This window comes from Folsomia candida, unplaced genomic scaffold, assembly GCF_002217175.1.
Source record: "Folsomia candida strain VU population unplaced genomic scaffold, ASM221717v1 Fcan01_Sc034, whole genome shotgun sequence".
NCBI lineage: Eukaryota > Metazoa > Arthropoda > Collembola > Entomobryomorpha > Isotomidae > Folsomia > Folsomia candida.
In genome coordinates, this window is record NW_019091226.1 from 1,643,564 (window position 1) to 1,668,358 (window position 24,795).

Below are 24,795 nucleotides of genomic sequence, written 5' to 3' on the forward strand. Positions count from 1 at the left end.
AGTATCAAATACCGATATTGGAAGAGTTGCCACGTGGCTGCTAGCACCGGATAATAAATCCACCCCAACCATTTGATATCCATAGGATGGTCCAAATATGTAGGCAACGCTACTTGACTCATTATGAGAAGCCGTTGGTGTATATAGAATACTGTTAGGGAGCTCAGTAACCAATGTGCTCAGTTTCGTTACAGTGTCAAACTTGAAAATCTCGTGCTCTGAGAAATAGTATATTGCCTTTGCCATCACCCCGTACAGGAATTTTTTCAACTTTCCCCATTAATTCAGCAAAGAATACAATTGTTCCTGTGGAAATGGTGAACAGCAGGACATCGCTCTCGCCTCGTAGCCGGCAGCCATCAAAGAGGTAGATGCTATCATACCCATCGTAGTAGGGTAACTTGCAGGCGCCAAAACCTGGCAGTTTGCTATTCAAGTAGACAGCGGTTAGGGTATGTGCGCTGGATGCGTTCAGGGACACGAGCAAAATCAAGATTCCAATGGAATAAATATTGGCCAACATTGCAAATCACGGGGATGATGGATTTACTTTTACTTTTTGATAGGCAAGGGATTCATGCGATACTAAATAAATTGTGCAAATTAATTATTTTTATATAATCCCTTAGAGGAAAATGTCAACCAAATTTGTCACTCATTACGCAAGATGAACAATAGCTCAAATAATATTTTTTCACAAACGAGGAAAGTAAATAAAATAATTAATGTGTAAAATCCAATTCAATTTAGATAATACAGCGATAAGAAGACGATGTCAAACCTGGTGGGTAAATGATTCTGCAACGATCAGTGTTGCGTGCAGCCACCTGCAGGATTTGGGTGCAAGAAGTGGTTCTTGTTATCAATAGGTAACGAAAGGGGCACAAAGTCACTGTCCGCTTATAGACCGCATCGCTAGATTGCCTATATTTCTGTCTTGCTATTTTATTGCCCTGTAATGCAAGAAAAGTGATAAACCTGCAAGAAACGAACCACTGGTTATGACAGGCCTCGTAGTGCGCAATATTGTTGATGATGCATGTATAGTTTTAATCAGTTAATCGTATGATAAATTTAGTTTGGTGACTAAGACCCCTCTTATCAGCGTCATCTCGATTTTTCTCAAATTTCCGACACAAGACAAAACCCATATATCAAACAATGACCTATCTGTGGGAGCTCCTTCAAGAGTCTGGAGCAGCGCAGGGTTCCGGGTAGGAATTACTGAGTAATAATAATTGTCGAAAATAATTGACGATATTTACAAGAAATAACGTCTGTACTTAAAAAAACATTTGCTTGCAGTCCTTTCTGGCACTTGTATTTTTTTAAATTTGTATATGCCAACGTGCTCATCTAAAATTTTCACATACATAAAATTTTTCAGTTCCTGTAACCCTGGTGGCTCGTTTGGTGGAATAACTTGTGATAAGTGACCAGATAAGAATAAATGGTTCGACACTGAACCAGAATGTGTGGGCACGGGTTCAATTCTTTTTCAACTTATGTATCAATCAATTATTTATTAATTGGTTATAAGTTGCAAATCAAATTCCCATTATTCACTCGTTATTCCTCGTGCTGGTTTATGTATCTTTCATGCACACTTGTCGAGAGGGTAGGTAAATATGCAGCAAGTAAAGTTGTAAGTATTTTTTTTTAAATATCACAAACTCAATTATGCTTTACCCAGGCAATTAATCCGCATCCTGGTAACCTTGCATAAATCCTGTGCATAATTCTGCATCGAAATATATATGCATGCACTTCCTTTGCATAAAGTGATGCCCTAGTTCTCTTCCGCTACGGGGACGTTCGTAAACTTCATAACGCAAATTTTTAACATGTGTCACATAGGCACGATATCATTGCATGATGTACATTTGTAACTATGCATTTGGATGGAATTAATCAAAATTATGTTTTGCACTCGGATCAATTATAAAAAAATATGCACAACTAAAAATATCTAAAAATAAGTAAGCACGTACATATATACCTATGTTGATATTTACACTCTTAACGGTTAAGCCTATGTAGGTATTATTATTCAATTCGTAAATATGTCCTTACATAGTCGGACCATAAGTTCTCGCAAATGTATTTCCGGTGTTAAATCACAAAGTATTAGAGCTATTTGTTAGAAATTTTTATAAATGAACAAGGTATTAATACTGTTCAAAAATCATAACTTCGTATTCAAGATTTCGTCCACGAGCTTGTACACAAGACATAAAATTTATGTACCGTAAAAACTCAAATAGTAGCCGTGCTCAAATAGTAGCCGGGTCTACTTTCATGATTTTGTAAATAGTGACCGTGCTCAAATAGTAGCCCTGCCCAAATAGTAGCCTTATTCGAATAGACGCATCTCTATTTCAATACAACCACACTTCTTGACAATTCATTAAGATAATTAAATAATAATTCAATATAATCACAATTACGCACTATAGAAACGATGAGTTGATGACAAAACACGAATTTATCTCATCCAAAAAATCATTGAAGAGCAGTTCGAGCAGAATAATATTCCAATGAACTATGGCTCTAAAGGCAAAATTGGTGTTGTTATTAAAATTTAATTTGAGTTTGATTCAGGAAATAAAAATCATAGTCGTATGCAAATAGTAGCCGTGTCTCTCATCATAATTTTATAAATAGTGACCTTGCCCAAATAGTAGCCTTGCCCAAATAGTAGCCTTGCTCAAATAGTAGCCGGGCCCTAGCCACCGATTTAATAAATAGTAGCCCCCGGCTACTATTTGAGTTTTTACGGTAATTCGTGACGGCCACTGTTCGATCACGGCACGCACCGTATATGATACCAACATCACCGAGCTGGATAGAAAACTTGGTCAAGATGGTGAATATATTAAACGCCGAAAATAATGTATGATGTATAATATACATGATAACTTACATATATATACATTGCATATAGGTTATCATGATATCTGTCTGTCATTAAAAATTGGAACAAGTACCACCCCCACATTTTTTTGTGGGTAAGTTAAGTATCTATACTTGCTGAAAAAAGTAAAAACCAAAATGCATACATATTTATTTATATTAACATATCCCTGTGGAGTCGGACACATGTGATATGAAATTGAGCAGGACTGGATGGACATAAATATGTAAAGTGTTTCTTAATGCAAAAACCCTTTTTACCAGATTATAACTTATACATACTTAATGTGTGAGAAAGGGTTAAATTTTGTTTCCGTCACTGGAGAAATCGGATTCTTGGAATTTGTATCTATAAATGTTACATACTCATAACAACAACAAGTTGTTGTTGTCAACAACCCTAAAAATATGCAGTACCGGCCACTCTAGATTAAAAAATGCTGCCCGATGATATGTATCATCATCACTGTGACTGGTAAAACCCTTGCAAGGTTTAGTGGACCCTTGGCGTTCCCTTCCTTTGGTTAATTTTCCATCCAGAATTTCAGTCCTTTCGGGCAACCCATATTTTTCCTTGGCTTTTCAAAAATAAATCCATCGAAATTATAAATGTCACCCCCACCAGAAAGATGCGTAAGTATTTACATATTAAGGCATTTCACGTCAGCTTTCGTAATTCCGTAACCACGTAAAGTAACGAGGATAAGTTTGCGAATAAAAAACGTGACATTTATTTTCGTAAGGTTTTGTAACTTCGTGAGCAAAAATTACCTTCGAGTTTTTTCGAATTTGCGGCAAAAGTTTGCACGAAGTTTGCGTAAATTGACGTGGTTACGAAGGCTGACGTTAATTCTTTCAGTCATTAGTTGAAAATTTGCCAGGATTTCAAAAAAATATTATTTCCAGGACACTCTTCCTACTCTGCGCCAAATGTCGCAAGAAGCATGGGACATCGTGTCGACAAGGTTGCGCGACGACCACATGACACGACGGCTAAGTACATATCTTTTTTTCTTAATTGACGAGTTAAATCTAATCCATGGATAAAAATTTAGGAGACGTTTTCGAAACGTATTACCTCGACTTTACCGTTAAAGAAGCGTCACTCATGGCGAAGCGATATTATTACGCGATCCTCCGAGTGTCAGAGGCGGGAGAGGACTGTAAGTTTTTGAAAATTTGTGAAATTGAAATTTCATATTATGAAATTTCAATTTAAAATCGAAATTGTATATATACATGCACATATTTTACTTTAAGTAAACCCCTGGTTTGAAGAGTTTGATGTGATGGGTAAGTCTACAAACGCCATATTTCTAAATTTCTAAATTTAAAAAATAACATTTTTAAAATTTAAAAATTCAAAAAACATAATTTTTTTCAAAAATTGCAAAAATTCATCACATTTAAATATAAATATGGGAAGAATATTTGCGAAGACTAGATTTTCGCGGTGGCGGCGGCGGTAGCGCGTACAATCGGCCGCGTTGACCTCACTTCATCCACGATTGACCTCTAACTAAACTAATTTTCTGCAGATGAGAACCGTTTGGAGGCGAAAAAGGTAGCTCGATTGAAACGCGTCGTGGACATTTTAAGGACCGCGCTGACCAAAAAAATCAGCGAAATTGCTGTACAAGACTTGGAAGACGCTTTCGAACCAGAGGTCAAAGAGCGCATCAAGAAACTCCCATTGTCACGAAGAAAAGCGTTCTACTACGCAAAAATCTACGTCAAAAACCTCCACAATTGCACACCAATTGAAGAGTCTCTGTACCGGGTGTAAAATAAAATATTGAGGGTATTCATTATTCCTCGGTATCGTAAAATAGCTTACCAAGAAAAAACAAGGGGACAGCCCTCGTAAGAATCGTAACCTTATTTTTAACCGAAAAATCTTACTCTGCTTACAAAAACTCGTAACTTATTTTACGATACGAATAAATAATGAATACCCTCAATAAACAATTGGACATACTTACGTATTATTGCCTTTATTTTGAAAAATTGTATGGGGCCGTCCATAAATTACGTAACGCAAGAGGGGGGGAGGGGGGGTCATTGGAAGAGCGTTACGAATTGTTATGTAGGGGGAGGGGGGTATAACAAATTTGTTACGTAACGCATTTCATAAACACGATTAAAAATTGGATTGAACTAATGTCATCCAGAAGGTTTCAGTGTACGCATGTAAATAAGCGTTTTTCATTATGGTGCGCAAATTAAAAGAAGAGTACAATGCTTGCCTACTTGTAAACCATCATTCCTCCACAGTGACCTTGGAGGGTAAGTTCCACGATTAATTGAGCCTTACATTTAAGATGCGAATTTGATCGGAATTTGTCGATCACCTGAGCCCCAACGAGGTCACTGGGAGGCATGATGGTTGTCAAGAATTGTACTCTTCCTTTAATGGTGGCGGTGGCACCATAATTTTCCGAGTGCAACTTGACTTGACAAAAGGTTCAATTGTGAGTCTTAGTAAAAGTTGAGAGACCTGTAAGATTTACAATTTCCATTTCTTGTCGAATATGAATAAGGTTGTTCTTGAACAAGAAATTCACAAAATTCTGATTTATCTAGCAATTTAAAATAAATAGAAGCAATGAAAGCGACACTTGTTTACACAACCTGGAACAATTGAAAATTTTGCAAGTGACTGTTAAAGAAATTACCTGCGGTGAAATCAAATTTACGTTACGTTACGAAGGGGGAGGGGGGGTTTAAAAAATGACGATTTTTGCGTTACGTAATTTATGGACGGCCCCTATGAAAAACGGCTAATTTTTAACTAAATTATTTCATGGATAACAAATTCTATGGTAAGTTTATGACTTAAATGAATTATTTATTAGTATCCACACTTTTTTCTGCGGTTTGTAACTTTTAGTCCGAAATTATAAATTCGATAAATCTTTAATAAATTATAAACATTTTTCATAAAATTTACTTAAAACGGGGTAATTTTTAAACAATGAGCGTCAGCCTTCGCATATTTTACAGTCGAGGTAACAAGACTTGTGTAAACAGGATATTCATGACTCGTTCGTATCCCTGGTACATATTTTTCGCATCGTAAAATAAGTTACGCGAGTTAAGAAATTTTGTAAAGGAAGTAAGATTTTCTCGGGAAAAACACCGTTACTAAGGTTACGATTATTACAAATGATTGGATCATATGCAATTTTAGTGGAAAAACGAGGAAAAGTTTGACCCCTTCTTATTGCTTCGTGAGCTATTTTACGATACTAAAGGACACGAATAAATAAATGAATACCCTAAACATTTCATGCATCAAATAAATTGGTATTATTTAATAGTTAATCTCAATCATGTTTTTAACAAAGTATAGAATAACCTACGCAAGCCAATGAAAACATTTAAAATTTGTTAGAGTAATAAATAATAAGCGTAAATCTCTTCTGGAAACAATATGTTTGCTATTTTTGTTAATTAAATGAGTCCAATTTTATACTTAACTACAAATAAACTATAATTTTAACGCGAGCGTAGTTTATCGTCTTCACTTTCATTCTCCCGTTAACGAGCTTGTGGTCGAAATATCGCTGTTTTAAGCTCTTCTCTCAAATCCTCGTGCGTTCTTAAGTGCCGGATAAGCGGCCCCGTTCCGCCCATGAAGTAAGAATTGCTGCGAGTAAAAATTGTTCTTTTTTGTGACATCCTGTTTCATAATTAGTTAATTAATTTACGTAATTAAATATTTTTCATACCCGCATCGCTTACAAACGTATTTCTGTAGAGTCTCGTCTAAGTCGTAATAGGTGTAGACTTTTGACCACTTCCTGCCTGGAATTTACATAAATAAATCAGTAGTGGCATCGTCGTCGTAATTGATGTCAAATTCAAATTGGGGGTCAATCGATATAAATTTAGGTTAAAATTTACCAAATTGACTCTTTCTCGGCAGCATATCTTCTTGTCGGGCCCCCCGGCCCTTTTCTGCCTTCCGGGCAGCTACTGTAGCAGCTCTTTTTTCCTATGGGTTAACGATAAGGTGAGGTCAAGGTCAACTTTTTGGTGCTCAAATGGAACGTAAACGAAAATTGTCTACCTTTGTCCCCTGTCCCAGCTGATCCTCAGTTGCAGGTACGGACTTCCTGGCAATTTGGTTTTTGAAACGTTTCCCTTCAGGGGGTTTGTCAGGGCGGGTAATTTTCTCGACGAAGAGACCATCATCCGTAGAAGTGGATTCGTTCGCAATTTGAAGACTTAACTTTTCTTCGTGGTCGTCGTCACCGTCTTGTTCTTCTTCGTCGTCATTGTCGTCATTCCCGTTTCTCGCTCTGAAAGTTAACGTTTCTGTGGCACGTGGCGACTTCCTATCGGTGACTTTAGCCCGTTTTCTTTCAGGGTGCTTGATAAGTTTTCCGGAATTATCTTCATCCATAAAATTGTCTGCTATTCAAAGAGAAATTTTAGAAAAATTGGGAAATTTCAACATTGCCCTTGCAAGAATTTTTTGGACGCTTACCTTTAAAGGGTGGGACTATCAGATTCCCAATATTTTTCATTACGCCCCCGCTTTTTCCCTCGGGAGATGGATTGGCTTTCCTCTTCCGTCTATTGATGGTGAGGGGAATTAGGAAAGTATCGGCCTGGGGAGGTGAAGAATTATTGACACTTTCGGCGCCATAATTGTCGTCGTTGGCGATTCGTTCTTCTTGTCCGTACAGGGCCGTAGAGTGTTCTTTGTAATAATTATGGTCATTGTGAGGTGAATTGGTGACAAGTGCGACACTTTCGACGTCATGACCGATTTCTTCTTCTTGTCCGTACACGGCTGAAGAGTCGTCCTCCGCCCGCTCGTCGTTGTTACCGTTGTCGTACTGATAACTCCCGCTGTACGATTGGTAAAATGAGGCAGGGATGTTGTCCTCATCGTCACCTTCACCTTGGTGATTAGAATAGTTGTCGTCATCGAATGCCGGGACATTGACGTCGTCAGGCTCTAGTTCGTACACACTTGTGACGACGGGCAAGCTGTCCTGTCCCCAATCGTCAATTTCGTCCTGGTCACCTTGTTCTCTTTGATCATTGAAATCCTCTCGTTCCTCGAAGGAAGGTTTGCCGTCTTCTCCCCAGTGGACGGAGACTCCTTCGTCGCCAATTTCGACATGGTCGTCATCGTCGTCGACTTGCTCTCCTTCATCTTTGATGTCATCGTCTTGCTCCTCATTCCTTTCGACGAGTTCGTCACGATACTGGAGCGATCCATCGGTGTGGAGGAAGATTATGTCCGCATTGGGGCTAGAAGCTTTCAAGGTTCGAAATTGACTAAAATCTAGACCTGTGTATTAAAAAGATGGGAAAATTTACGTTTAAATTCGAAAAATTCATTTAGTTTGACACATTAGAATTCATAATTTGACAGCTTTTGGGGTAAATTAATTTTTTAAAGTGATAAACAATTAATTTTAAAACTTTTACCAAATTTTAGTTCGATATATTCCTTGAGAAGGTCGAGTTGCTGCCCGAGCTGGTTGATTTGGTGGATGAAGGCTGGCTCCATGTTAACCTCTTCATCGGTAGGTACCTTCTAAATGGTAGGAATTGCAAAGGCAAGGAGCCGATAAGTAATTAAATTGACAAATTGACAATTTTTTTCTAGAGAGAGTAAATTGCAATTTACAAGTGAACGAAGAGTATGAAAAATGCGCTGTTGCTTGGTTGATAGTGAGATTTGAGATGATGACTGAAACAGATTTTTTTTTAGATTACCGTAAATGTAATGTACTATTGCTCATGCACAATGAGAAAACTGAATTTTTTGTCATTTTCTGGTAACTTGGTATGCAAAATTTTGGAATTTGGCCAAAAGTCTTAAAATACAGGAAAAAACAGAAATATGATCGAGAATAGGAATATGTGATATGTCCCGAAACCCGAAGATATGAGAAAATATGCTTCGACCAATGTGACCTTGTGACCTACCCAGTGATCGCGAACATTCTCAGAAAGTTTGAGGGGTGTAGGTCAATACATGGAAAAAATCTTATTGCATTCATATCCGACGTATGTTTATGGGTGACTATTTAGATTTTTGTACTACTTTTGTGTTAACAAAACAACTAGACAACCAGTTCAAGTTTTTCTCACAAAAGATGACCACCAAGATGTTCAAGTGTCCTTAAAAACAAGGGGATTGCATAAACAATGTCAGCAATTTTATGTATAACGGGTCGAATTCATGCTATAGTTTCTGCATTAATTAGAAGATAGATAAATAAGTGGTTCCGGGGTCATTAACATGCATTAAAAACCAGCCACATTTCTTGTGCATAGCCCCAAATAGAAAATCTCCCCCTTTTGTTGACCAACTTGCACATTTAATCCACGGCACGTTTCACCTCCTTGAAAAAGACGTATTTGTACACGTACGTACAGTCCTGGGCAAAACGAAGTGAAGCGATATCTTTGTCTCTGAATTGTCAGTGGCGTAAATTTGCGACCAATTAGGGCGACCCGAATTCAAATAATATGTAAAATAGTCTAGCAGAATTAATATTGGGGGTCACCTCATTTGCATAAATCTCACTATGCCCATTTATCAGCGATACGGACTTTCCATATTGAACAAACTCTGTGTCTCGTTAATGAGTCAAAATATGCAAATGAGGTGACACGCAACAATAATTCTACAGTAAGTTTGTATAATGTTCTAAAACAATTGAATTTCTGATATGAAAATCACGAAGAGAATTCGCTGCTACACATTTAAAAATATTAAGACACTTAACCACACAAAATTATGAATTAAATCGAAATTCTATAGTAATTAACGTCATGCTAACCAGTTTCATGGTCATGCTCAAGTATATAATTGCAATTATTTCTAACAAATAACTACCCAACTATTTTTCGCAACCATATCTTAAACATGTTTTTAATAATTTAATAAATATGTAATTTTATATAATTAATGTCATACAGAAAGTTGTTGAGGGCCACTTTCTCCCCATTTATCCCACTGCGCCCGTGTTTATCCGTAACCTTGAACTTTTTTGTGACAATATGGAATATGGATCATACATAGGTGCTCTGCTTTTGTAATAAATAGCTTGCTAAATTTTTGAAACGAGGACAGTCGCTTATCCTCCTAACCTATCGACACTTACATATTTTTTATCCGATCCACAATTAATTATTGCTCGAGATGGATACAAACTCGAGTACTTACTACGTCTTCGACCAAGACATTCCCATGCCCCCCATCGTTTGGCACGACTTGCTCGTCGGCCTCGTAGTTTTGGCAGGGTTTTGCATTTTATTCCTTATCTCCGCCGTAGTTTCGTTCTTCTATATGATGAACAAGCTAAGAATCACGTAAGAAGTGGGAGATTTATTCACTTTAAATAATCCAGTATTAAAATAATACCAAGCGGTATTCAATTCATATAGGACTGTACCAAAGTAATATCCTGTAGAATTAGCTTGGTATAAAAGTTTTACCAAGTCGGTAGCTAATTTTGATACCAGGCGGTAGCAATTTTAAAACTGAGAAATCAATACCTGCCTGACTACATATGCAAAATTTCTAAGTGTTGTAAATTTAATTTTTGCAAAAATGCATATAATGCTATATACTCATTTTTTTACAAATTTATTACAGTACAGAAAACATTCGTCGTGCCGATGAGGAAGACCGAATGGCTGGATGGCCCGTGGGGGGAGGAGGGGATGATCATGAGTCTGCCCTGCAAGCATTGGTCCGGGCGTCGAATGTAATTTTAGACAATCATGTACATTTTGCATTATATATTTATTACAGATATGATATCGTCTTATGAGAATAATTGTTGGAAAATTTCCATTTTTTTCAGGTTGTCGTACTCGACATGGGTGGGGATGGGGGTAATGTGGCACCACCCCCGTACACTTCTGGGGAGAGGAGGAATGGTCGTTCCCACGAAACCACAGTTTGAAGGAATCTGGTCACGTTTCCATATTTCCAGGGGTGCGGGTGCTTTTAAGGGAAAAAGAAGAATTTAACCAACATGTCTGGAAATATTGTGTCGGTCCTGTACGTAATTCAGTGTGAGAAAAGTTTCCCATTCAAGTTTCCCAAAAGTTTCCCAAACAAGATTTTCAAGTCTTCGTTCATAAGAATTTTGAAGCAAAATTTAAGTTTGCCCATTTTTAGCCGACGAGAAAAATAATTTGGCAAACGTATGTACTTATTAACCAAATATTAACCTTATTTACTACCTTATTTATAGCCTTATTTATTAACGTTGAGGGTATTCACATGCCATTGTCTTGGTACCCTCAGTATCGTAAAATAGTTAAGGAAAAAACAAGGGATCAAGCTTCGTGAAATCGTAACCTTAGCAGAGCGATTGCTGACAGCAAAATTTTACACTTCTTAAAAAATCTCATAACCCATGTAACTCATTTCACGATACGAAGAATACTAAGGACACGAAGGAATCATGAATACCCTGATTGTACGTATTTTCATTACCCACTTTCCACTTGTTTAACTTTATTTATAGTCAAGTTTGTGACTAATCGTTACCACGTGTACATACATTTGTGCTCGTACCGAATTACTACGGTCATTCATTATTTACATTATGTACTGATACATGCATTAACAATTTTTCTCCTCAATGCATACATACATACATTTTCATAGGTGATGAATTATTATGTTTGATATGTACAATTTGTGTTATATAAATCTGTACTTATCTTATAACTCATATGTAGATTAGAACGTACATACATACATATGTAAACCTATCCAAGTTTGCATACCAAAATTGCAGAATATTTAGCACTTTACGCTAACAAATGTATGCAAAAATTTACATACTTATCCACATAAATACGTGCTTCTATGTACATACATACATACATACATACATACATACAGTCAATGGAAAAAGTATTGGCAACCCCCACGCCAGCTAAATAAAATTGGCTATAACCATGGAATGCATCATACAATTGGCATGAAAATTCGTACCCATTTAGCAAATATAATGTAGTTTTCGATTATAATCATGATTTATTAATTAAAATTAGATAAACACAGTTTTTAAATAATTTGTTGGAAAATTTGCAAAATTTACCCGCAAAAAGTATTGGCAACCCTTAACTTAAAAAATCATAAATCAAAGAAACGCCAATTTTATTATGACAAACTGCTTCTAGTATTACGTAGCACCTCCCCTCGACGCAATACGAGCACAAATACGCCGTGGAATTGATTCAACAAGTTTCTTTACAACGCTTTTCTATATGGCTGCCCACACTTCCTTCGAACTTTTGACAAGCTCGTTTTTCGAAGAGTGGTTTCCCACCAGTCCCTCTTTTCTCAATCCGGACAATCAGAATCACATCGGGAGACTGCAATCAACGAAAGAAGCTTAACCTTTTCGATCTCCAAAACCTTGCATCGTTAAATTGGCTACATGTTTGGGGTCACTGAATTTTCGGAATATAAAATTCCTTCATAGGTCAGATTTTTATCAAATAATTTCAAATTATCGTTTAGAATGATTATTTGGACCTCATTGGTCATGATTCCATCGATAATGACCAGCTACCTACGCCACGACCTAGTCATTTAACCCCAAACCATAATCGCTCCTCTTCTGTGTTTAGCTGTCATAGGAACATATTCGTTTTTCTGAGCCTATTATGGCATCCGCCAGACTTGAACCATTCAATTGGCTCCGAATAAGTAAAATATGCTTATGTCAGACCAGCAGAACCTTTTTCATTCATTGGAAGTCTATTCAGGGTGGTATTTAGTCCATTCGAATTTATTGAGTTGGTTCGTTTTGGGGACCCTCGCGTCGGTCGGGCTTCTGGACCCTGAAACCCTATAGCATGATTTTTGATTGATCACAATATTGCATGATATGTTGACGCCACAGTTGGTTCTCAAATTCAACATGGTTTTGGGAGCTGAAATCTTCCGATCTCTAGTGATAATTTGCTTGATTCATCAGTGGCTCGTGGGCGTAGGTGACTTTTTTCTTCCGCACCATGGAAAAGTAGAAACTGAGATTGTCATTTTATATTTCTTGGCTACGTTTTCAATAGTAAATATGGAGAAGTATGTTTTCTCTTTGAATTTTCGATAAGAAAGCTTTTTTGTGAAAGAGACATGATTATTTCTCGCGGCGCCAATACAGCTCGTTTGGTGTCGCCATTTTGCCTCCAGACAACATAACTGTAGACTTAAAATGTAGCTAACGTCATATTTCCTCACCAAATTAACTTACCGTAATGAAATGTGGTAGCTGATTAAGAAAATTGTTTTGCGTAATTAATTTGGCCACATGTTGCCAATACTTTTTGCGGGTAAATTTTGCAAATTTTCCAACAAATTATTTAAAAACTGTGTTGATCTAATTTTAATCAATAAAACATGACTATAATCGAAAACTACATTATATTTGCTAAAGGCCTACAAATTTTCATGCCAATTGTATAATGCATTCCAACGTTACAGCCAATTTTATTTAGCTGGCGTGGGGGTTGCCAATACTTTTTCCATTGACTGTACATACATACATACATACATATGTACACACACAATAATATATGTACATACATTCCTAAATATGTTATTGCTCTTTTATTTGCGACTAATAATTTTAATACAATAGCGTAACCAACATATGTACATATGTATGTACATAAGAAATACTTTCTTCCAAACTGGGACAACCCTGAAAATATAAGTATTTATCCATAATTATTGCAAACTCGGGTAGAAATTTTCTTGAGATTAGGCTTACCTTGGACTGCGTATGCACTGTAATTGGAATATAATTTACAATAAAATGAAATAAAATCATCTTTGCTTAAATCCTTTAAAAGTTTGACTAATTCCAATTCATACTTCTTGCGTATCTACATATGTATGACATAGTTACTAAATACATACATACGTCTACAAATACAAAAAGATTAAATTTTAATATAGACTATTCCACATTAAAAATTGTACATTGGATAATTAACTTTTCAATTTACACTGAAAAGAATACATTAAATCTTACTTAAAAAATCCAGTCACTATTAAAATCATTGTAGCATCATCGATATGTTACAAATTTCATTTGTATCTTGGTTCTAAATATTGAGCATACATACAGATATTTGCATAATACACAAATATGCATATTATGTATGCACTCATGACAACATCTTATACATCTAAACATATTTACATAGCTTGGCAACTCATTTAGCAAATTTCTGATGCGCACACCAAAATTTGTGTCTTGAGGGGATTCGCAACTCTAAATAATCAATCTATAAAAGTTTGATTATTTCCACGATTTTCTACAATGTCTCTCTCTATATAGTAATTAGTTTGCAAAATTAGTTTCCGATATATGTAATAAAGATGCTCAGTTCCTGAGTAAATTTGAGAAACAATCCCAGATTTTTGCCAGCAAAAGTTTTTGCGATATTTCAAAAAACTTATGTTACTACACTTAATTGGCGGGATGTGCGAAGGTTGACATGTATACGCTCATTATTTTTTATACATACAACACCTTAACTTAATCCCATACCCATAAGGCCATAACCATCCTTTCTTCACCATCTTAATAAATCCCATCCCGAAGAAATACACCTGTTTCCTCCCACTTTCCCCGCAATCGTACCACACCCACTCCGCCATCCATACCATTCCGTCCACCCCTACGCACAGGGCCCACAAGGCAAATATATACTTCATAATGTGCAGCGAAACTGGTTCCGCTTCATGGAAAATGATCTCTTTCTTCCCACCGGAAATCAATTTTGCTAAAAATCTTCCCATCAATTCAGGTTTGTAATTGTCCATGAAAGAAATTTGATGCAATATTTTCTCCAAGTTTTCCCACCCCTGCAAAATTCCAGACTGTGACAACTGACCAAATTTTGTGTAGAGTTTGTCCTGCATAAAATTCTTGGCGCCTTCAACAAAATAGTTCATGGAGAATGGAGTTTCCACCAATTTCTCCATTACAAGTCGACCTGTTCAGAATATAAATAATTCTTCATTCAAAATTCATACTATTTATAAATGGATAAAAACTACTTATTCATTATTCATTCATTCAAAATTTGAAAATAAATATTAATTTTTTATTCGTTGCATCCCAATTATGGATTTTTTCAATAAACCTCCCGTATTGAGCATAGCTTGAAAAATGAATAATTTATAAAATTATTCATGAATATGAAATGAATAAATATTTATTCGATTTTCTTTCATTTCAAATTTTGAAAATATTATCCATTCGGTATTCATGAATTTATTGAATAATGAATGAATAATTTATTCATTATCTTTTAAATGAATGGATCTGACCTCCAATCATTTTCATCAGGTTGAAATAATACTCTAATAATACTATAATAATGGCACGATCTAGAAAGGCGAACGTTTCGTGAACCGCGAGGAGAGTCGAGTTTTTACCGCCAAAATATGGCTTAGATTTTGACACATGATCGAAAAATGTGTTATTCAAACGGTTAATGCATTTCAAGTTGGGATGAAATTGCGCCATCAAGCTGTCAAATTTTGTCGCCAATGTTTCCGAAACCTCTGGAATTATTTTATAATTCATCATACAGGGTAAATCCATGCCGATAGTAGATTCCGGCATTACGTGCATCTTTGTGTTCGTAACGGTCAAAAGATTCGATTTAACCAGGTCCTCAAACGTTTTTGGCACGTCGGGAAGATTTTGAACCGTTAAAACAGCAAAAATTTCTCCCTTGTACAAATTTTCCATTAAAATGTATCCCCCGAAAAAGCAGAATGTCATTGATGAGATGGGGACCTGTTCCCGGTAAAATATTTGGTCCAACCCGGATCCGAGTTGGCCAAGAAATAAGGAAATCATGGATACAAACTCGGGAACTATCGAAATAACGGGCGTCAAACTATGTTCCCGATTTCGGTACATATTTAGACCCGCGATAAGAACGCAAGATAATAGCAGACAAGACCACGTGAACCGATTAAAGGGTGAGAAAAGCGCGCCAACATCATCATTCCCGCCAATCGGAGAAGATGGGATCTTGGTCGTAACGGCGAACACAAAGTTGTCAAGGGCCATCTGAAACATTCCACTAAACAGATGCAACCTGTCCGAACTGAGCAGTATTTTGAATTCTATAAAACCAATCCTAACTCCCGCGTTTTTTGCGCGCATGATAGGAAGCGTCGTAACGTTATAGGTTTCTTTCAAAACGGAGAAGATGCAATACTTGATTTGACCTCCTTGACGATTCAAGCGGTAAATACTGCGAGCGCAATCTCCCCAATGTGGGAAATACCCGGGACGATCCGGTGGTGTGTAATCAACCAGAATGCTGCCTTGTAGATTTTTGTTTATTTTGTCCCACGCCGCCTGTAATTCGACAAGGGTGATACTTCCGTGTCCTCCCCTTATACTTACCTATCAAAAAAAAATTATTCATTCAAAATTCATTCAGTTTAAAAATTGAAAAAAATATTCATTCCTTAATCATTTATGCAAAATTTTAAGGTATGCAAATAAATACTTATTCATTTTCTATTCATTTAATCTCAAATCTCCTTTATTAAATGAATTTCGAAATATACCCCATAGCGTGAAAAATGAATAATGAATAAAATTCTTCATTCTTCATGAGTATCAAACGACTAAATATTATATTCATTAAGTATTCACTCACTCAAAAAATTCGAAAAAAATATTCATTCAATATACATGAATTTACTGAATAACAAATGAATAATTAGTTCCTTTTGAATTAAAAAATAAATGAATGTGAACAGGTAAGGTATAATAAATACTTACGAGTCGAATATCCTCACGGGTAATTTGATTAAGGTAAAATACGATTTTGTCCTGCTTACTTATCGAGTACAGGATTAATACCGATATTTCTAAGAGTTTGAGAATTACGTGAGCATAGTGCTTTTCAGATAGTTTTTGAAGGCTGGATACATCAGCGAAGATGTATTTTGATTTGATCCCTTTCACAATATTTGTCAGGAGTTGGGTTGTTGGCAGGTTATGTGATGATGATGGCAGGATGGAAATAAATTGTGGGGAGGATTTAGATGGGTATGGTGTCATTATCTTCGTCATGTCATGCCCACCTGTCTCGATAAGTAAGGGATTCTTAACATCCCGAAAAAATTTGGACGCATCTCTGTCCGAAACTGTGACGAAGTGAAGGACATATTTTTCAGAGAAGAAGTCCGGCGTGGTCATAAATTTTGGCGGGAACGTGGCGCTACGGACGATCCGTGCGTAGAGGATAAGCTCTGTCAAGTGAATAATCTCTGCAGATTTCATTGTGACGAATTTTCGCTTTTAATTTATTTGAGGGTCAAAAATCCATAATTCACATTTTTACGTATGTAAATATGTCCACGAAATCAAGGAAATGCAGATATTTATGCAGATTAGTATTTACTTACATAAAAAACAACTCTTCCCACGTTTTTAGTTCCTTGTTGTCAATTATTATAGTGACTTGTGTATACTCTTATCGAAATGGTATTGAATCACTACCTACCGAAATGCATATACCGATATGCAACTGAATGACTTCACATGCCCGGTAATAACGCGCATTTTGTGTAAATGCAAATACATACGTACATACGTATGTACATATTATGTACACTATATCATTTCATCCACGAGCAACTTCCCAATGAACAAATCAATACGTACTTAATATCCGTCTGTACATATATTAATGTCCAAAACTAATTTATTTCGAACGCCATAATTAATAAGTTTCGAATACATATAATTTATTTTCGTGATGATGATTTTACATGTACGGGATGCATACTTTCTTGACGAATATGTAGCTGTACATACATATGTAGGCAAACCCATTTCCTCGGATTAAATGAAAAACAGGATGTTAAAATTTCCACGTGGAAATTCCGTACAAGGAGAACATGCAAACTGAAACTTGTAATTCATATGTAAAACCCAATGTGTATATGCACCTATTTATTATGTGCTGACTATAAAAAATGGTCTCAGTCCATGCACACGTCAATATTTTGTCTCATTTCTTCGTAATCTCATCTTAATTATGTTAGTTACGATCTAAAAAATGCCACGGGCAAGGAAAACTTGCTTGTTTACATACTGCATTTCATGAAAAAAACTACAACCTTCTCACCCACCATGACTGGACATTGGCCGTGGAAGCAGGGGAACAGGGGGACATATTGTCTCCTAAGAAATTCTGTAAAATCGTATCTTGTCCATGTTTATATGTATGTTCACTGTAAATAATCTACTTCCATAAAGCGTTAGTGTTAAGTTCTGCCTGGGTCCCTGTGGCTCTCAATGCAAATTGCCCCGTAGAGGAGACAAAGAAGGACGCGGAGCAACGGTTGCATGCATGAATTTTCTGCATGAGTCTCACTTCGCCTGCACGTGACTTTCACGTACGCTTGCCATCAATCTCAAATTAAATGTCTTTGTATATTTGCAGTGTGCAAGTAAATTGAGTGAGTGAGTAGTATACATACATACATCACTCATCAATAGTGGTTATCATGATAAGTGATCTTGATAAACACTATTAATTAATTATTTTAGTTTGAGAAACTCCACCCACAGCGAGTGGCATATCAATTCGAATGTATTTTTTACGCTGAATCCAACGCCATTAATGGTTTTGACCTCCGAGGCCCCCGTGACCTTGCCGTGACCGTGGTGTCCAAATATGGCTTATTCGTTATGTCGCATATCAATTCGAATGTATTTTTGATGCTGAATCCGAATCCGTCAATAGCTTGGCGTTAATTGTAGAAGTTAACGGGGTTTATGGAACTTAACGGGAGCGTGAAGCGTGGGAATTTAAATAGTTAGCTATGCAGTTACTCCCACGCGACGGGAATTTAAGTAATTAACTATTCAACTACCCCCACAGGGGGAAATTAAATTGTACTGTGACCAGGTTAATTAAAATGCAGTATGATTTGGGCAAACCCTCACTCTGATGTATGTATGTAGTATGACAAAGTCTTCACTGCGAATTATTTAAAGTATAGTATGACGGATTTTTCGCTTTGGGCACACCCCCCACTCTAGAACCCGGCCTTGGCCGGGCTATACGCTAGTCTGGTAATAAACATTACCGAAAAGCACAAGTATATGACTCTACCAAAGTGGTAATGATAAGTTGTACCGTGTGGTAGTGGCTTGGTAATAAAGTTTTACCATTATCGTAGCGAATTTATACTACGTGGTAAAACATTATTACCAAATTTATTACCGAGAAATTATTACCTGTGTGACTTCACCGAATTATTAAGTGTGTAGGTATGGCGCTACATACTCTTGTTATATATCTCATAATTCCAATGTCCCCACACGTCCCCCCTCAACTTCCGACGCCACGATGAGGACTGGATGAGAAATTGTTCGAACATCACAGGCAGTATGATACTCCCAGCCGATTAATATATAAGACAGTTTTAAGGATAACCACCTCGTTTTTTTGTGGCTTTCTGAAAATGAGTATATTTTTATGGACATACTTAACCATTTATTAGCACGTATTTAGATAGTTGCACGCACACAAGCACGTGACTCATGAAGAAAAATATAAAACTCGAAGACATTACTTTATGAAGATAAGTATGGAGTATTCATACAAAAACCTCACAATCTCGATAATGGAAAAAATAATATTTATTTAATTAACTTGGTTTAAAAAATCTGGACCAAAATTCCCTAATCTTATACTTGTACTTTAATATATGTATGTACATATATTTACATATTTACTTGCATAAGTAAATTGTGCATGCAAATATGTAAGGCGAAACCTGTTCGTCATATTCAGAGCGCGGATATGTATCTTTTTTCAACTCTTTCATTTTACAACGACAAACTGTCGGACTTTGTGGGTGTTTTCCCTTGGTCGCATAGAACACAAAATTTCCAAAATATTTTGCATATTTCTAGGTTGTCAAACATACAAATATTTCCGCTATTATTTAAAAAGCCAGGTAAATACTTTAGATAGGTATTTATAAAAAATGAGAACAAAACAAGCACAAAAAACAAGCACAAAAAACACATACATACATTTGTACATATGCACATATTTAGGAATATAAATTTAACGAAAACATAATATTTTTTTTTCTTTCATATTTCTTAAATATTTTGGGCTTTTTTCCTAAACATTAAATACATATTTCAGAGATTTTTCGTAAATACATATCTGTTCTCTGGTCATATCATTTCCCATTGTATATATGTGCCTGCATATTTAGTGGAATTCACATACATGTTTATCACAATTATTGCACATTTATATATGAACCCAATAATTACCACCACACGCAAGGAGCTCACAATTACTTGGATTAACTACTTAATTTCCTGGATGCATAAAATTATTTCATACTGTTTCCAGATCCTAAAGTGTGACGAAGTCTTGGAAAATTGTTGTCCATTCATAAATTAAAAGACCATGACGGTACAGAAAATCCCCAAAAGTCTCGTCTTCCTCGGAGTTATCATCTTTTGTTTGGGTGAGTTTGTCTCGTAAATATTATACAAATAAACCAAATAAAATAAACCGATTTTAAATTATTCAATGTCTAATCTGCAAAAAATTCGCAAATCTTACTGCAAAACTAGTTCGAAATTTTCTGTTTAAAGATTTTGTTTGCAGAAAAAATTTTCAACATGTCGAGTTTCGAAATATAGGAATTATTTATATTGCTGAAAACATAATTTTCTGTTCTGTATAATTTTATGAATCTTTATCAAAAAAAAATCTTTCAATGCTTGTACGAAATTCGACCTATCAAGAATTCGCTAATTTTATTGCAAAATTAATTGTTCTCTTACAAAGGCGAAATTGCAGAAAGATGACATAATTTTCAACAAATCACCTTTCAAAATGTAGAAATTCTTTTCTGTTCGGAAGCCATTATTACGAATTTGCGAATATTGTCTAATAAGTCCAAAAAATTACAGCCCTCTGCCACGCTCAACCGCACCAGTGCGGCAAGAAATGTTCGGGCGGAATAAGTGCTTGCCAAAAGTGCTGTCGGGATGCGCATTACTCGAACGGTGGGTACTGTCACACCGGTTATGCGGCCATTACATGCAACTGCCTCGGAGTGAAGATAACCACACGACGACCAACACCAACAACGCGACGATACTACGGTTAACATTTTTCTGATGAATATGTGTGTAATTTGCATGGAACTATCTAAATAAATAAAATTATCACAAGAAAAAGTTAATTTCTGTAAAATTCCGGGACAAACATAAATAAATTTTCATAGCCATTTCCTTTGTCATGCTAAATCCCAGTATGAAATAAAATGAACAATTAGTGAATAATGAATAATGAATAAATATGTAACTTTTTCAAGTGTTGAATTAATGAATGGATTTTGCATAAAGAAATATTTTTGTAAATACATAATTAATAACTTTTTCAAATTTTGAATTAGTGAATAAATTTTGCATGAAAAAAATATTTTTTGAACATATATATTTAATCATATGTATTTTGATTAATACTCCAATTTTATATCGAAATTTGTAAAACAAATTTTATTTTATATTGGTCCACTAACTTGTCCATGTTCCTTGACCACTGCGACGACCTCTTCCGCAATGGCGGCAGCCTTCTCGGGATTGTTTGCAATCCAATTTCTGATCGCGGTATTGAATATTTCCATCATATCGACCGGATCCTCGGACATTGTTTCCATGTCGATATCTTTCAAAGCGCCCATGGCCGCAATGAAGGAAAGAGTGGTGAAAAATCCCATCTGGGATTTTATTCTGTAGTCGGCAACAAAGTCCTAAAAGCAAATTACAGGTAAATTCTTTGTTTGAGTGCGAACGAATTATGTAAATAAATGTACTCTTAGAATTCTGGTATGAAAATAATACCAAGTGGTATTTATGTGGTACTGATGACTCTTTGCATAGTTAATACATATGTGTAGTAATAGTTATACAATATAGATAGCAAGTTTCTACGAACCGGTATAATTTTAGTACCAAGCGGTAGCAACTTTAATGCCTGCTTAACTCTGCCTGACTATACCAAATTTCTAACAGCGTATACCACCTTGTATAAGTATGTTGCCTATTTAAGGTTATTCTGTCTCATTCCGGTCGTAATAACGTATTACCTTTCGGCATTGCAATTATGTATATTCTTACCTCAATCGCTGTTGCATATTGACCAAAACGACGTTGCACAACTTACACTGTTAGAAATCTGATAGTATTGATTGATTTAGTGTTATTAAAGTTGCTGTCTCTTGGTATTAAAATTATACCGGTCTGAAAAAATTATCTACCGATACGGTGAAATTTTAATACTGATAGCTATTACTACACCGTATTCCTTATCAGCACCGCTGTAGTAGAGTCGTGCAGGACTACCGCTTGGTATTATTTTAATACTAGTTTCTAAGAGTGTAACCAAGTCAAAAATAATATATGCTCAAATATCTAAGAATAATTACCTCATAACTTATCGGACACTTTTTTCCCCCAAACATGCCAACGGTTGTTTCAAAAGTGTCATAATAATGGCGCAGCAATTCCATAAAATGCGCCCGCCGAATCTTCGGTTGGACGCTGGTGTACATGTAATACCCGATGTCTAAGTTGGGTGATCCTAGCCGGGTTATTTGAAGATCTACGAAGACATGGTCGTTCACTCGACCCGTTTCGGCGTCTTTCTTGAAGAGCATATTGTTATTGTGAAAGTCGCCATGGTTCAGAACCAGAAGCTTCTCGGAATGATTCAGTTTCACGATCGAGGTCACGAGGGGATACGATTTTCCCATGTAACTCGTCAAAGTTTCGACAGCCTCGGCGTCACCTTCGACTGGATGGCCCTGTAGAAATTAATAGGGTTCAATTTTTGTGACAATTTTAAACTTGTAAAAATATTGGACAGAATTAGATTTAATTTACAAGAGTATTATGTAAGTAGTTATGGTACGATGCGCAGAATTAATGAGGGTATTCATAATTTCTTCGTATTCTTCGTATCGCAAAATGAAAAAAGAAAGGGGTCAAGCTTCGTAAAAATTGTGACCTTAGTAATTTTTTGACAGAATCTTACCACGCGTACAAGATTTCGTAACTATCGTAACTTATTTTGCGATACTAATGGTATTTACGAAAGTAATTATTTATGAATACCCTCATACATATCTTTAGATTCTTTGCAAAGTTTTTAGTTACCTTTAGCAAATTAATACATGTTGTTGCTCCATTGTCAAACATGGGTTCCATCTTTAAACAAATAATTTCATGTTTATGTAAATACATAGTAATTTGCTATGTACGTTCCCAAGAATGCATACCATTGGGTCATTTTCCTGCATGAACGCTTCAAAACATTGGCATTCATAGAGCTCTGCAAACTTTTCACTTCCGCCGCATTCCTCTTCAATAAAGGCGTACGTTGCGGCATGGAATTTTGCAAGGTTCCCGAGCACCAGTCTGGAGTCAATGAAATATTAAATTATGTAATTGGAAATTAAGCAATATATCAGAAAATTAACATCATTCAACAAATCAAATCAAAAAAATCATTTGCTCACTCACTTTGCCGTGAATAAGTCTTGCTTGACCTCCTTGTCCAGCATGATAAAGGTGTCGTCAAGGACGAGGTTTTCTAAAACGACCATTTCCTCATCCGCGTACCAACACTTGGGGAAAAGATCCAAGAGTTTTTCACACCTACGCAAATTGTCCAATTAGCGAAATGTGGTAATATGCTTTTAAAAAGGTAGCAAACACTTTAATTCGCCAACTTTACATTAATTGCAATACGCAACCCAGGTAATTACCTAAGTGCACTTCCAGAAATCTGATATAGATAGTCAAGCATGTATACATATTTATACATATTCTCGGCATTTAAGGTGCTACCGCTTGGTGTTAAAATTATGCCGGTCTGTAAAAACTTGCTACCGATCTGGTAAAACTTTAATACCAAACTATTACTTTGCTAGACGGTATTACTTATCAATATTACTTTGGTAGAGTCATACAAACATGAATATGAATACCGCTTGGTATTATTTCAATTTCTAAGAGTGTACATGAAAAATCTGCTCTGCCAAACTTACCCTGCATACTTTCCACAAAATTCTCTTGCCTTTGGTAAAAATTCGGTGAAGAATGACATTTCCTTCTCCATAATCCTTCCCTTCTTCACAAACGCAGTATGGGCCGGATTGGACGTGAACTTCTTTACGAATAGATTCTTATCCTTGACTTCCTTGTCCTTGAACTCGTACCGAAGATAGACCGTGGCTGTCGCCATGTGCTCCCCCTTCAGCTCGGGGGGCTCGGTCATCACGACGTTGTCAACCTCATCCCAGATCCCGTTGGAATTTAGGATGTCCACAAACTTTTGCCGGAGTGGGTCACACAAAACGTCACCCGTACTGGACGGAGCCATTCTTTTAATTGAGGTGAATATTTAAATATGCAAAACAACACGGAACAAGTTTAGCTAAACACTAAGCTCGGTTCGACTCGTGCGAAATATTTTTACACGGACGGACGAGACAACTGTTACGCAAAAAAATGTGCGAGTGTTACATAAATGTATACAAACGTGGTAAGGATGCATGCAAGCATATACATGAACGTATGTATGTACCTTTATAATCACAAAATCAAACAAAAAAACTTCTCCACACTTTTATTTAGGAATTACTCATCGTCACAGCGATCAGATTATGTACGAATTTACATATGTACATATCTTATGCAACATGTGACAGACTTACATATGATGTGATAATGTATGTCAATACTGTCCGGACAAGCAATAAATGCTGCATCATGCAAATTA

General features: G+C 36.2%; 2 protein-coding genes and 2 long non-coding RNA genes across 5 annotated transcripts; 2 read left to right on the forward strand and 2 right to left on the reverse strand.

Annotated features, from left to right (window-relative positions):
* Positions 1 to 3,417: 3,417 nt before the first annotated feature.
* Positions 3,418 to 4,074, forward strand: LOC118439389. Its single transcript, XR_004837396.1, has 3 exons — positions 3,418 to 3,546; positions 3,820 to 3,910; positions 3,969 to 4,074. It is a non-coding gene; the product is annotated as an uncharacterized LOC118439389 (long non-coding RNA).
* Positions 4,075 to 6,203: 2,129 nt separating this feature from the next.
* On the reverse strand, positions 6,204 to 8,589 carry LOC118439388. Of its 2 annotated transcripts, none has more exons than XM_035860647.1 (6): positions 8,362 to 8,589; positions 7,406 to 8,221; positions 6,986 to 7,329; positions 6,820 to 6,910; positions 6,645 to 6,720; positions 6,204 to 6,562 (listed from the first exon to the last, which is right to left on the reverse strand). In XM_035860647.1, the coding sequence occupies exons 1-6, from the start codon at positions 8,441 to 8,443 to the stop codon at positions 6,454 to 6,456; spliced, it is 1,518 nt and encodes a 505-aa protein (XP_035716540.1). In that variant the 5' UTR covers positions 8,444 to 8,589; the 3' UTR covers positions 6,204 to 6,453. The 2 variants fall into 2 exon arrangements, with proteins under 2 accessions (XP_035716540.1, XP_035716539.1); XM_035860646.1 differs by having other exon boundaries at positions 6,986 to 7,332.
* An 11,736-nt stretch (positions 8,590 to 20,325) lies between these two features.
* LOC118439358 lies at positions 20,326 to 21,332 on the forward strand. The gene is made up of 2 exons (XR_004837388.1): positions 20,326 to 20,467; positions 20,919 to 21,332. It is a non-coding gene; the product is annotated as an uncharacterized LOC118439358 (long non-coding RNA).
* A 98-nt stretch (positions 21,333 to 21,430) lies between these two features.
* On the reverse strand, positions 21,431 to 24,631 carry LOC110860795. The gene is made up of 6 exons (XM_022109907.2): positions 24,062 to 24,631; positions 23,535 to 23,669; positions 23,291 to 23,429; positions 23,169 to 23,219; positions 22,439 to 22,816; positions 21,431 to 21,763 (listed from the first exon to the last, which is right to left on the reverse strand). The coding sequence occupies exons 1-6, from the start codon at positions 24,394 to 24,396 to the stop codon at positions 21,515 to 21,517; spliced, it is 1,287 nt and encodes a 428-aa protein (XP_021965599.1). The 5' UTR covers positions 24,397 to 24,631; the 3' UTR covers positions 21,431 to 21,514.
* Between the last annotated feature and the right edge of the window lie 164 nt (positions 24,632 to 24,795).